This window comes from Betta splendens, chromosome 11 (genome assembly GCF_900634795.4).
Source record: "Betta splendens chromosome 11, fBetSpl5.4, whole genome shotgun sequence".
In the NCBI taxonomy this organism is placed as follows: domain Eukaryota; kingdom Metazoa; phylum Chordata; class Actinopteri; order Anabantiformes; family Osphronemidae; genus Betta; species Betta splendens.
Genome location: NC_040891.2, coordinates 7,263,732 through 7,277,906, shown reverse-complemented (window position 1 = coordinate 7,277,906; position 14,175 = coordinate 7,263,732). Strand labels below are relative to the sequence as shown.

The window sequence follows — 14,175 nt, the reverse complement described above, 5'->3', positions numbered from 1 at the left end:
GTATATTTTATATACTGTGTAAGTGTAACTGTGCAGTAACTATTAATGCCTCCAGGGGGCGCATGCCTAGACCAAACAGGCTAAGGGCCTCTGCTCACATGGTGGAGTGTGTCAGATATAGTCTGCATTGTCAAAGAGACAAATATAAGTTACATATCCTCAAATTTAACTGACTAAATGTGAGAATATGAATTCAAAAAGGACAAAACATAAGAATCTGGAACTTAAGCTGTGTTTATGTTAATGTATAGAATAAAACATACAATGGCTCGATTGACAAATACATAAAAGATAGTCATTTATTTGCTTTGATTTCACAGAAAAGATACCAGACGTAAAATGAACTGAATATAAGCCAGCTAAAATCCTTACAGATGAAAAAAACAGAAAAAAAAACAAAAACTGAGTTCTGAGATGCTTTACTGCTTTTCCAAAATTCAGCCACGCTGCTCATTTACGGTCATTTATTTCTCTCTTAACCCTCTCGTTCAAAGCGGCAGCTCAACACTGACATGCTTTTAGACCGGAAAAAACAGAAAGAGAAGACTATTTACAACAATGGCATGCATTTCTAGGAATGAACATATTTAAAAAAGTGTGGGCTCGTGTAAGTAGTCAGAGTCAAAGGATATGACGAACACGCGCCGACGTAGGCCGAGGTCCCAACACATTCAGCGGGCGTTTCCGTCGATCTAAAAACTGACCCACGTGAACAGCGGAGCGAAACATTCAGTTACATAATCCAGAGACACATTCAGATATCGTAATAAACATACAGTACGGTACACACAGTCAGAGCTAGATAGACATTCTTCTCATGCAGTTCTGCGGAAGCCATCTTTTGTCTCTGTTCCCTCCTCCTCCACTTCTGTTATTTACAGACATTCATCGTTATTGAGGCCTCCATTGTACAAGGTAGTTTCTTAACTTGAGGTTGGTGAGCGCTTACAGTGACGACATCGCATGCAAGTGGCTTCTGATTGGACCCCCCCCCCCCGTGTACAGCATATAGGCAGCACAGTGACGCTCGGGAGCAGGTATGCAGACATACTGTTAAAGGAGCGACGCTTCTACTCATCACTAGTTAGGTGGTTATGTAGTAAAGCATGTTGGAACACTGTATAACCGTAATAAAGCTAGTTTTCATCTTTGGTCTCCCAAAATTCGACCGGCGTCGTTTAAAGTCTAGACTCGATGTAAAAAGAGCCCTGTGAACAGAGTAGAGTAGAAGACATCATACGTAAGGGCTGTCTAGGTTGTTGTTGATCTATCAACATATAAAGGGATCAAAATAGCCAGAGCAGCTTAATTCGTGGGTGTTTATATTAGATTATATAGCAAACGCAGGAAATTAACTTCAAAACAAAACCTTTAGACCTCAGTTAGAAAAAAGAAATACAGAATTTCACTGAATTTTACTATTCCCAGACTACTACCATTAAAATGTACGTGTGGTGCAAACATGAGGGCCAAGAGTTTTCGATAAATGACTAGACATCTGTATTTTGGTGCGTCACCTGCTGATGCTAAGCTAGGGGGATCTTCAATCTACTCTGACTCTGATTAAGGAAAACGAGTTGTTCTTCCGGCCGTTAGTGACGCGCACACAGCAGAGACTCTCTCCTGACCTCTGGTCTCAGTCCTGTTGTCTAGGTCATCATATGATGATGCTCTGAAGGCAAGCATGGAAATCTGCAAAAAACATGGCTATGAATGACAGGAGAGGAGGAAGCGTGAGCTGAGAGGAGAGAGGAGGGGAGCTGACAGCCTGTCTCCTCCTCCTCCTCCTCCTCTTCCTCATCCGGTCCACACAATCCTACGCCTCGGCCTCCTCTCTTACTTGTAACGCGTAACACCTCGCCTCTCAAACATATGAGTTCATTTCCAGATGTGTGCAGTCATGTGCGTTGAGCTCGGCGTGGCTGAACCCCCCATGTGTTGGCCGCTGTATCCCACCGCGCCACTCGTGTTGTAGAGATTCACGCCAGCCATGTGGTGAGTCATCTGCGAGAACAAAGGACGCTCAGGGACTATTATTGTTGTCAATACTGATGTGGTCATACACACACACACACACCTGGGCGATGTTCCACTGCAGCTGCTGCGCCTGCTGAGCTCCGTACACCTGCTGGTGGGGCAGCGTGGCCACGCCTCCGACCGGCTGCTGTCCCATGATGCCGTTCTGCTGGTGCGCCGTCATTCGGCTCTGCTGCTGTCCCACCGCTCCCATGTAGGGCGCGGTGGCGCCGCCGCCGCCGCCGGGCTGGGCTCCCATCATGCTGCTCTGCTGAACTCCAACCATGGCGCCCTGCTGGACGCCCATCATGCCGCTCTGCTGCTGCCCCATCATGGCCATGTGCGACGTCATCATCCCTCCTGCCTGCGCTAAAGAGTGGTACGAGCCGTACGGGTGGGTCGGGTATCCCACTTGGTTCATGTATAACCCTGCAACCAATCACAGACACAGGGAAATGATAATGAAGCTTGGTAGTAATGAGACTAAAGGATCAGAGTATTGGACAGGTGGTGTACAATGTGTTTGGCTGAGATTATTGCAATTAGTCATTAGATTAATTATGAGCATCTAAGAATTACATCAGAAAATGGGATAAAAAGCATCTATTCAAGGCTCACCATGAGTGGCCATACTGCCGGCATGCACTGAGGGGGTGGAAGCATACAAGGAGAGTATGGAGTCCTTGGACAGCTTCTTGACGGCGCCCTCCTCTGCTTTGGGCATCGGATCCAAGAAAAGACTGAGGTTTTCAGGCACCGAGGCAGTCACCCTGCTCTGAGTCAGGGAGCTGGAAGCGGCCTGAGAGACGAGGGGGGGGGTAAAGTTATCAGGCTGCAGGAGCAGAACAAGCATGCGGTGTGAGCTGTGCACAGTGTGGCGTCTGTCATACTGTTGCTTTAGCGGAGGAAGAGGCGGGCGTTGGCAGCGAGCTGAAAAGGTCCAGGGCAGAATGGGCCGGAGGTGGATTAGACACTGCCGGGCTGCGGTTGCTGCTCATTACACCCGCTCCGCCGTTGGACACTGCAGGACTGGGAGCAGGGGCGTCTGACAGAGGGGAGAGAGGACATCGGCGTCATACATTGATGAAGTCCATTTGTCCTCCGTCCCCGTGCTCTGCGGGGCTGGGTTGGGTTCGAGGTGGGATACCTAGTCCAAGCAGGTCCGTCACACACTGGGGGTCCGTCTTCGGGCTCACGTCCTTTTTCTGTCACAATGGAGAAAATCGATGCAATTAATTCGACACGTCTGCGCTGACGAACGAGCCCGATTCCAGGAACGCTCCTCCAGGCTCCCCGGTGGTGGACTGACCTTCTCGCTCGAGTCACAGCAGCACCGGCTGTAAACCACTAACAATCTACAGGACTGAGGCGACGGCCGGTCTCTTACCAGTTTCATCTTCTCGAACACCACTGGCTCCTTAGGTATGTTGTCACAGCTCTTCTCTTTCTACGCACAGAAAATAGATATGCTGATTCTGGTTCTGGTGTTTCTCCAGCGCGTTTGTGTGTGTGTGTGTGTGTGTGTGTGTGTGTGTGTGTGTGTGTGTGTGTGGACTCACCCTGAGCATCTGGATGTCAATGACTTTATCCATGTACTTCTTCTTGTCGTACTTGTCCCTGATGAAGATCTCTGCAGACTGGTCTGTCTCTGGGCGCTGGAAGCATTCAGGTAAGAACGCCTCGTACAGACGCCTGGCCTTGGCATTCCCCATCTCCTGAACACACTGGGAGCACTGGTACGTTCAGTAACAACCCCAACGTCCCCACTGCCATGTGTATCTGTGTTCGTAGTATGACCTCTGACCTGGACCTGCTCCTGAGTCCACTGGTCCAGGTTCACCGACTTGACCTTGGAGATGTGGACCCCCAGGTTTCGATGGATGCCAGCGCAGCGGATGCAGATGAAGATGCCCAAATTCCAGGAAGCCCATCGTGGACCTGGTGAGACGGCCCCCCCCCAAAAAAAAAAAAATGAAAAGCGAGGAGTAAGTGGAAGAAAGGGGTGATGGAGCCGGAGATTGGCTAGCAACAAACTCCTAATTTTAGTCCAATTACACTGAGATGAGCCTGAAACCTCAATTATGAGTGTGAATTCAGATGGGATCGCGTCTAATCCCGTGTAAGTCATCCTGTGTCCTCACACATAATGAGCTCCGGCAGCGTTAGCCTACATAACAGAGACGAGAGAGGGAGAGAGTCCCTCAAACACACACCGGCAGCGTGGATACCTGTAGGGTGTGATTACTCATTTGATCATGAGCCTGTGTGGGTGCAGTGTATCTGAGTGGGCCATTGTGTGCATGTTATTGCCATGTGCGTCTCAGTGGCGCCACTGAGCACTTGTATAATCTATATCGACCCCTACGCTGCATGGGCCGGTGCTTTTATTGTTGTGCGGCTTGCCTTTCTGGGAGACGGGGCAATAAAAACAGAAGTGATGGGGTATTTTTCTGCTCATATTATGCAACCGTCCTCTTCAGGGTCCAGTCATCCTCACACCCCTCTGTCCTCCATCTCCTCCTAACCCTCATCGTCTCTGGACGAGCTGCCCTGGCCTCGGTCTTGAAGTGCGGCCGTGACGCCACTAGGTGGAAGAGCAGCGTCAGCTTTGGATTTGCCTCTCCTTCGAAGGCCATTCTATGCAAATGAGCGAGGAAGCGCGGGTTTCGGGACCTTCCTCTTTGTGGCAGCTGCGGAAACCCAGCGTCTGGGTGCAGGGTCAACTCATAGCCTCTGGTCGTGGCTGCATCCTGGCCCGTGAGCGCTGAGGGAAAAAGGTTATTCTTTCCAGCAAACATACACAGAGGCCCATTAGTCAGCGATGAATGCATCATCCTGACCGTCTGTCAGCAGAATTAGTTGCTCTGTTAACTCATAACAGTAGAAAACTATTGTTTGTGGAGTGCTGAACTTTTGCAGTCGTGATTCTCCTCTTTTTCACTTTCTTACTGAGCCGAGTACAGGCTCAGAAAGCGCTCCTGTTGTTTCCTATTGCGCTTATTAGCGCTTCGCATCCTGCCTCTTTGGTTCCAATCAATGCGGCTCTTAAGTACGGACCCGCACACAGTAGGTCTGTCTGGCATCAGGGCACCGCACACCTCCAGGTACTTTAAACAGATATCGTAAGAAGAGAGTGGGAGGAATAGATGTCTTAAAAAAAAGGAAGGAGAGATTGAACAAGACGGGTTCAGTGTTTGCGTTGCACTGCTCATTTCTTCACTGTCAAGGTAAGAGTGCTGAGGAAACGTCCTGTTTTCATTTTCATTTCAAATCCAACAACCAATGGCCACATCTAATTTTCAGTATAAGACACTGGGGGGAGTAATACTGTATATCTGTGGTTGTTTGTACGGGGCAGACGAGCCAGTTGTGGATGATTTATAACAGACTGCGAATAAACGTCTGTTTGTGGTTGTCAAACACGCAGCTTGATGCACATCGGGAGAGCCGGGGCACGAGCCAGGGGCAAAACAAACAGCCTGTTGGATGACCTGCTGGGACGTGGCTGCAGAGTGAATCTCTATCACTCACCCACCAACACATTTACACACATGTACCGGCTGCACGCGCCTGCACCCTCTGTAGATATAAGCGGATTGCAACACGCTCAAAATGTGTGTGTTTGGCCCTTTTGAAGCGTTCGGGGACCGAGGATTCTACCAAAGTGCAGTTGGTGCAGTCCTGATAGTAGGATGCAGGGATGTGGCTGAACAACATGCCGCCCGAGGCCTCACAACGTGTTATGTTCTGACAGACACCATCTTCACAGGAGCAACGCTGTCTCTGAGATGTCAGCATTATCTAATATCAGCACAGGAAACCTGTTTGCGTCTCTGCACAGAATTAGTGGTGTCCTTCCAAAGCACTAGGAGTTTTAGGTTATATTTCTGAATGCAATGCTAAGTGATCGTTTTTCAAAGTGGTTTCAAGGCCACGAGGCTAAATTCATCACTGTAGCAGAAGGGGTTCTCATACAATGACACCAAAGCCTTTGAATGTCACATAAAGGCAGGATTTGTCAGTAAAAAGCTCTTTTAGGAAGTATTAGGGACTATGAACAGTGTTGGGAACACTACTGTATGTCACTGGATGGAAGGAAGACTTCCAGGACCACATATGGTGACGAGCGTAAGTGCGTATGTCACACGCAAACATGCATAATCAGGTGCATATGGCTCGTTAGACTGCGTCCCATAGGGATGAAAGCCTCGCCCGGTAAATCCAGCAGAGCCTCGGTCATTAGCCGCCAGTGGATCCTAAAAGCTCCCACGCTGCCACCGTCACACAAACGCACCTCCAGCTACCGTTCCAACCCACCCAGGACCCCGAGGCCACCTGCTGACCCAGTCCCATTCTGCTCCACACAGATGGTCCCCTGTTGATTATTTATTAAAACACGCCCATCCACACCATCTGTAGGAAATACACTGAGGTTTAATGGATTATTAATCAAAAGACCAATCTGACCCCATTTCATCATCAACTGCAAACTTTGTGTATAAGAACAAAGTGCATTTGCTCATACTTACACCGTATATTTTACTCGAGTGCTACGGCTGAAGCTCAATCAAGTCCAGAAATAACCACTTCAGATGTGAATGTGTTGCATAGTTTCACCTCCATTGTAATTTTAGCGGCGTCAGGAAGTGCCGCCACCAGTTATTGTTAGCTGTGGCTGGTACAGTATTTTGTCTGTCTCCTGTTTGACCTTATCACACGATTTCATGTGCTGTTCTACCGTGTTATAGAGCCTCTGTAAGGCTGGATGGCCAACGAGGGCACGACACTAGACAATCTGTGTTCCAGCTGCTGGTTGTACATTAATTAATTTGTAACTTTTGGAGAGGGGGGAATCTATAACCATAGCACAATGTCACGTGACTCAAAGAGGACTGTGTGTCAAAGTGTAGATGGAAAACCTCTTTGTTTGGACCCTAATCAGGGGCCAAGCCAGCATTTGAGAGAGGTAAACACACGGTAACATAGGGCTGAGTCCACCACTGGGCCTCCATCGCTTTAGTAGTGTGTGACTTTGGACTCGGCGGCGACCAGAAGGCACAAACAGCCAATCAACCTCCTTGTTTCAATATCAGAATGGCGGGTGGGGGAGGTTGGGGGGTCCTCTGCGGTGGTGGCTACAGTAAGCGTGCCATGGGATGAGCGTGACATTGCCAGGTGAGATCTCCACAGCAACAGGGCCCCGATGTGTACGTAAGCACAGGTACAATGGAGACAATGGAGGCGGCTGATTTTTATGCAAGTGCAAACACTCACACACTCACACACACACATGCACGCGCACACACACACAGAGACGCAGCCCCTTGAGATTGAAACGAGAGTGTAAGTCTGCACTACATTATGCACCTCCTCTATGTCTTCATCACTTCCTGGCAGAGCTCTAGAGCAGACGTGTCACATTGTCAGGATGTGGCAATAAAGCAAAACAAACAACAAGAAGAAAGAAACGCATGCAGCACAACAGGACGGCAGGTAGTAAAGCTGCTATGGACTCACGGCTGTTCGGTATCTGTACAGTCTGCATAGGCTGCTTTAAGCATCTCTTAGCTACAGTACATACATTTTTCCACTTCCTGTTCAGTCGCTGGGTGACTAGGAGGAAGGTGCAATCACCATTAGAGCAAACAAGATTAGATCAAACCTCAGCACGAGCCATATGGCCACAAGCCTGAATGAAAGGAGGAAGGACATGGGACAAATGGTTCATACAGTATATAGAGTGAGGAAATAAGGATGAGGAGTGGGCTGGCAGTCAGCGATACATACTGTAGGTTGTAAGAAGAATAAATGACACATAAAAGTCGCTTTCAGAGTGAGTTCAATGCAAAAGCTTCTGCGTCCTTGTTGCGTCTGTGCCGGCTAATCTCACGTGGAGTCTAATTAGACCAGTCTGTCGCACAGTGGAGTCCAAAAAAAAAAAAAAAAAAAAAAGGAGCAACAAACAAAGACTTTTAAATCACCTGCTCCTCCAAAGGTCGCCTGCATCACAAAGGCAGGAGTCGTGCCCCACGCTGCAGTCTGCTGCCGACATGATCACGCCTTCAGACCAGGGCCCGATTACACTGTGGGCATTTTCAGCTGACTTCAGAACAGTCACAAATGCGTTTGTCTGAAGTCTCACATCGTCTGCAGGTCTATTTATATCTTATTAAAAAAAAACACCCAAAGGCCACAGGCGCTCGAACAATATACCCATTATTATAGAACTGAGGATTCAGTGTCCTGATCAAACCAATTATAATTCTTTTTTTTCTGTTACATAAAGTTTCATGTTCAAAGCAGAAGGGCTGTCAATATTTTTCTGTTTCTCCTAAAATATTTGCCCACAGAACATTTCTACGTCAACCACGTCAACAACAAACATCCACTGAACTGGAGGTTGACTCCACTGTGGACACTGCAGATTGAATAACAAATAACCAGGACACAGCCCTGTTGTACATTATCAACTATGAACTGAGCTGCACTCACTTGCTTACTATGGTTATTTATAAAGTTTTCCTTGGGAATGGCTCAGGTCCCCCCTTCAGGCCAGTGTGCAGTGATTTACCCACTTACAGGGGCTTCTCTGGTGAATTTACTAGCGAGAAAGGCGCTGCCAACAGGGTGGAAGCACATACGGAGGCTCGCAGCTGCCCCGTTGAATCATTTCTCGGACAAAGTACGGCGTCACGACACACAAGGACAGTTTCATCAATCTCAACGCCGAGTTACATCAGAACCACCTTGAGATCCAGCAGAAGCCAGAATACGGAGAGTAGAAAACACTATAGCATATGCTAAGAATATGATCAATATTTAATAGTTTTGCATAAGGGCGTTTTACACATACATTTAATTTATAGTTGATCCTAGATCATAATAAAGACTTCAGCTTCCCAGTTGTAGTGCCGTGATGCTCTGGAGAATTACTTTGTTGACTCCAACTCAGTGTATTTGTGATCACAATGGCAGAGGGGCAAAACAGGTTTAGCAAATAGCTCATGACAAAGTTCAAGGCTCGGCGGAGGCCACAGGTAGACTGGCTGACCAGTGGGGCCAGACTCTATGAGAGGCTGCACAAGAATAAGCCTAGATCACACAAATGACCTCATGATACCTGTCCCCAGAAATAAAAACCCACGAGGGGGGGTCTTAGTGTGACGTCACGACTACAGCATCTAAATCAGCTTAGAAAAACGTTCTTATTCATTCGCAGGGTTTATGTAGGCGTCTATACATGCGCTAGGTCTGTAGAATAAGGTTAGACATAGGAATAATGAAATTCCTTTGTTAGGGTTTAAGCTTCTCCGTGTCCTGATCTGTGCTCAGGCTCCAGGAACAGTCTGTTCAGGGTGAGTCAAAGTCACTACTGTAAATCTGCTACTCCAGTGGTTTGCAAACGGAGGACAGGCAGCGATGACAGCAGCTACGTTATAGTGATTTTTGTTGACGATCACGTGTAGTTCGTCTAATAATCGTCTCTTAAAGCCTTAGATGAGGCATCTGGGGATTAGGAACACCTTGCTTAGGGGAGCACGACCTGATGAAGCTGCGCGCCACGCATCCCGTGTCTTGTTCCATAGTACACGGTAATTGGTCGACGGGTGATATATGCGGCGCCGCATTTTCCAGCGTAGTAAATGAACTGGGGAGGGAGGGGGTGAGGGTGGGTGGGGGGGGGGGGGGTTGATAAGACACACGCCAAGACTCACTCCACGGACAGATACCGACGCAGGACAGGCGACCTACCTTTTGATTCGCAGTCGGCACAGTATTTATTCTCCTCCAGCGCCAATAAAGAGTTGAGGACAGCCTGGAATCTGTCAACGTCTTTCACAGATTTGCCAGTCATCATTTCCCTCGTCCTCCTCCTCCTCCACGGCCCCTACAGTCCGCACCGGCTATTGTCAAACAGCTTCTTATTTGACAAAATGAAAGCAGTGTTTGCAGAGGCGATGCGCTCGGTTCCTCCTCCTCCTCCTCCTCCTCCTCCTCCTCCTCCTCTTCGCTGTGGAGCACGGGGAGTTTGTTTCACCGCGATGGGATGATTGTTGTCTCAGCCAACCAGCGCGAGGCTTACTGGAGGTGCAACATCCCAATCAGGACGTAACGCGCAGGGCAGCAGCTAAGGTCCAAAATGTGGAGTCGACTTTAAGAGTGACAGTCGCAGAGAGTGGTATTGAGTCGTCAGTCTCTCTCTCTCTCTCTCTCTCTGACTTTTCATTTTCAAACAGCTACACACAGCGCCACCATGTGGTCACATATAAGTACTGTTGGAGTCTGGTTGGTCTCCAGAACGCGAGACGGCGATAAAACAGATGACAGCTAGGGATACAGCCGAAGAAACAGCTGACTGGAGACGGCATCGAAGCAGGTGGAATTCACAAAAGCACTACCGGAAACTGTTGTGCATGTCTACAAAATAAAATGTTTAGTTTTCCCCTTTTTAAATAAAAGAACATCCTATGTATGTTGCAAAAACAGAAGTCAATGTAGTCTTTCCTAACGGATAAATGGATACATTTACTTTCACTTCTGTGTTTTTAAAACTGATTTCAACAAAAATCACCCCTCTTGTAAAATAAAGTAAGTAAAATAAAGTAAGTAAAGTGAAGTACAACCGGAAGTTACTTAGATCTCGTAAGCTTGATTAGTGGAAGTGTGTGACTTCACTGGCGATTACGGAAACAACCGCTTAACGAGAATCAAATAAATAAAGGATTAACATCGAGTCACCACCTGTGTACGCTTGTAACACTGTCCACAATGTCCAGGCAATCCAACCGAACGACAGACAGCAAGAAGATGGTAAGAGAGGATTAATTTACTGGCTAGCCTAGCTGCTAGCACGCTAAGCCGTAGCCAGATAGCTTCGAGCTAATTCCTAGCATGAAGATTTCATTTAAAAGCATACATAGACAGCGTGTAGAAACATTTAGGCCGACCGAACAAACATTTACTTAATTGCTGACTAATGTGCCTTTAACAGGAAGGAGATTATTTCTAGTAAACAAACAGTTTATTGAAGTAGCTAATATCTACATTGTGGATAAAACGTAAAGTAAAACGTACACATTAAGCGTAAGGAATAAAAGCATGATTTTATATCTGATATTTATAATAACAGCACCAGAATCTGTCAGGGGTCAGGCTTTTGAACGCTGTGAAATACGAGTATTGCTCTTGTCCATAGAACTCAGAGCTGTTCACACTGACGTATGGAGCTCTGGTCACCCAGCTTTGTAAAGACTATGAGAACGACGAGGAAGTCAACAAACAACTGGATAAGATGTAAGTACTCAATCCATGTCTAGCTGTCATTAATGGAAAAAATCGAACACAGTGCCTTATTAGGATCAGCTTATGTGAGATATATACATGTGACATGTGACGTATATCCAGATGCAGTCACATCTGGAGGTAAGGTTGCATCTGAATACACCCCCACCTCCTGCCTCTCACTTTCTAACTTTACAGTGTATAGCTGATCCTGTCTACTGTCCCTGAATGCAGCAATGCAAGCATCTTTTAGTACTGTAGATGTAAAAGTCTCATTCTAAGGTGAACTCGTTATTGCTCCCTAATGAAAAGCCAGTTATGAAGAACCCTCTAAATTCTTAGGGTTTATTAATGCCATCGTTAAATAGTTTCCCACTGTTCAGAACATAACATTCAAAACAAACAAAAACAAACATTTGGTTTTGTTTTTCACACTTTCCCCACACTGTTATATAGCATACCGAAGAGAAGGTATTAAAGAAAATCTGACAGCATTATGATTCCAATATTTTAACTTTGGAATGTATGTTTTCCATTGATGTGCAGCAACCGTAAGCTCTGTGAGACAAGACTTGTCTCAGGTGGCCCTAGAAGGCAGTGAATCTGCCCACTATGGCCAGCTGGTCAGAGACGGACCATTTTAGGTCTGGGATGCATCAGTTGGCTTCATAAACTGTAGTTAACATAAGTTGACTTGACCTTTTAACCAGAATGTTCATCATTTGCCAAATGACCAAAAATGTCTTGGAGGATGTAGAACTCTTCTACCAGGCTACTGATTTGTTCTCAGTACGTTTGTGTTGTATAAAGGGGAAGAAAACGTTCATCATTTGTTCTTCTTTCTTTTGTAGGGGTTATAACATCGGGGTGCGTCTTATCGAGGACTTCCTGGCACGCTCCAACATAGGCAGGTGTCAGGATTTCCGAGAAACTGCCGATGTCATTGCCAAGGTAACGGGAGTGTGCCAGTGTGACTGTGCTTTTCTTTTACAAAGAGGAAAAGGAAAATTATGTGAAACAGATACAAATATGATGTATTGGAGAGCGTGATTATTGGTTAAATGATTCTAGATGAGCAGCTTTCTCGTATATGGTAGTGTACAGTAACAGTAAGCCTGATTGCAATAGTGGTCATAATGCTGTTTTTTGTTGTTATTAGGTGGCATTTAAGATGTACCTGGGAATCACTCCCAGTGTGACTAACTGGAGTCCAGCAGGAGATGAATTCTCCCTCATCCTTGAAAACAACCCCTTGGTGGACTTTGTGGAGCTGCCAGATAATCACAGCACACTCATCTACTCCAATCTGTTGTGTGGGGTCCTCAGAGGAGCCCTGGAGATGGTAAGACCCATAATCACACTGCTTGTGTGTATAAATATATATCTGGTTATTACAATCACAGAAAAACACTATAATCTGAACTTAAAAATTGATAAAGCCTTAATATTTGCTTATGACTTGAATTCAGGTCCAGATGGCGGTGGACGTCAGATTTGTCCAGGACACACTGAGAGGTGACAATGTGACAGAAATTCGCATGAAGTTCATCAAGAGAATTGAAGAAAACCTCCCAGCAGGAGACGAGTAACAGGAAATAAGGAAAAGGACTATAAGTGAGGATGAATAGACTTAAAACATCAGGCTGAGTGGGACGCCTCGATGGCCGAAGTATGTTTTCCTCCATAACACTGTAGACCGGACGTTTCGTTTTATGTTTTGCGCATCTAGCGTCTTCATTCTCCAGACTCTTTTCCCCAGTTAAAAAAAATGATTGGGACTTGTCACAAAGCAAAGACACACTGTACCCAAATAAACAGAAGATTATAAGACACGCTGGTACTTATATCACATCCTCTAGCATTTTTTCACTGGTTTAGTTGGAGGGCGTATTACGGTGAATGGAAGCTCCAGTTCATTCCTTCTCTACCATCCCACATGAAAGAAAACATCTAATCTTTGTTCATTCTGCAAATAGTAATCTTTTAATTGCTATGTTGTTTTTTGGTGTGTGGCAGTAAAGCCACCTACTGTTCATTATGTCTGTGTGTTAGTCTCTTTTTCTTTTTTTAAAATGAAATCACATTATATGTATATTGCTGCCCGTTGTTTGGCATTATAATTTATCCAGGTGCATATGTCAAATAAATGTGGCATGTTTGATATGATGCCTGGGTGTGTGAGACTTTATAGCAGGACTGCTGGGCACAAACGCTGCATCCCCCACACCACACCACCTTGTCAGCTCTGCATCAGTGTGCGCTATGTGGGCAATAGTAATGTGTGTGTGTGTGTGTGGGGGGCTCTGAAAGTGAACGGTTAACTAAAAGCGCTTGGTCGCGGTCGTCACACCTGTGAATGGGTTCACATCACCCAGAAATAACGAACAGAACTTCTCATTTAGCCGCGCTGCACACCTCGTCAATAAGTGGAAACACAGAAAGGCATTTACACACAAATTATCCCTGGTCTTTTTCATAAAAGCAACAATCTGGTCTGGCCACTGAGAGCATTAGGCACGTTTTTGTTATTCTTCGTCTGTGTATAAGAACAATAACATTAGTGCCACGCTCATGAGACTGCTGAAAGCACTTAATGGATGAGATTGTCACATAGGGATTTCCCTTTTGGAAAGGTCTGTCAGCTATTAGCTGCTGGAAACTTTCTAGCTCCACACGTTCCACTTTATAGCTGCTATTAGATGGAACCATTTCTTGTTTTGCAGTTAATGTGCAGCCCCTTGTTCTGCAAGCAGCCACCAGAGGGTGGTGTGTGCATTGCTTTCCTCATTGTTCATGTGCGGTAAGCTATGTACATTCAGCATTGTCTGGCCAAAGATGGAGCTTGTGTAAGAAATATATTCTTTTTCTACTGGGCGT

General features: G+C 46.3%; 2 protein-coding genes across 3 annotated transcripts; one reads left to right on the top strand and one right to left on the bottom strand.

Moving 5' to 3' along the window:
* Positions 1-269: 269 nt before the first annotated feature.
* Positions 270-10,193, bottom strand: smap2 (small ArfGAP2). Of its 2 annotated transcripts, XM_029167247.3 has the most exons (9): positions 9,769-10,193; positions 3,821-3,954; positions 3,576-3,740; positions 3,404-3,463; positions 3,164-3,221; positions 2,907-3,061; positions 2,635-2,815; positions 2,078-2,445; positions 270-2,004 (listed from the first exon to the last, which is right to left on the bottom strand). In XM_029167247.3, exons 1-9 carry the CDS (start codon positions 9,872-9,874, stop codon positions 1,879-1,881), a joined length of 1,353 nt encoding a protein of 450 aa, XP_029023080.1. In that variant the 5' UTR covers positions 9,875-10,193; the 3' UTR covers positions 270-1,878. The 2 variants fall into 2 exon arrangements, with proteins under 2 accessions (XP_029023080.1, XP_040928876.1); XM_041072942.2 differs by lacking the exon at positions 9,769-10,193 and having other exon boundaries at positions 3,821-9,706.
* Positions 10,194-10,644: 451 nt separating this feature from the next.
* Positions 10,645-13,464, top strand: trappc3 (trafficking protein particle complex subunit 3). Its single transcript, XM_029167338.3, has 5 exons — positions 10,645-10,827; positions 11,213-11,310; positions 12,150-12,249; positions 12,458-12,640; positions 12,768-13,464. Exons 1-5 carry the CDS (start codon positions 10,786-10,788, stop codon positions 12,885-12,887), a joined length of 543 nt encoding a protein of 180 aa, XP_029023171.1. The 5' UTR covers positions 10,645-10,785; the 3' UTR covers positions 12,888-13,464.
* Positions 13,465-14,175: the final 711 nt, after the last annotated feature.

Bases quoted from the DNA above. Each gene is read 5' to 3' on its own strand.
- smap2 (XM_041072942.2), bottom strand. From the start codon at position 4,144: ATGACTTACACGGGATTAGACGCGATCCCATCTGAATTCACACTCATA. The intron at 3,741-3,820 runs GTCAGAGGTCAT...CAGTGCTCCCAG, and splicing joins GGACTCAGGAGCAGGTCCAG to TGTGTTCAGGAGATGGGGAA. The intron at 2,446-2,634 runs GTGAGCCTTGAA...GATTGGTTGCAG, and splicing joins CGGCAGTATGGCCACTCATG to GGTTATACATGAACCAAGTG.
- trappc3 (XM_029167338.3), top strand. From the start codon at position 10,786: ATGTCCAGGCAATCCAACCGAACGACAGACAGCAAGAAGATG. The intron at 11,311-12,149 runs GTAAGTACTCAA...TTTCTTTTGTAG, and splicing joins AACAAACAACTGGATAAGAT to GGGTTATAACATCGGGGTGC. The intron at 12,250-12,457 runs GTAACGGGAGTG...TGTTGTTATTAG, and splicing joins CTGCCGATGTCATTGCCAAG to GTGGCATTTAAGATGTACCT.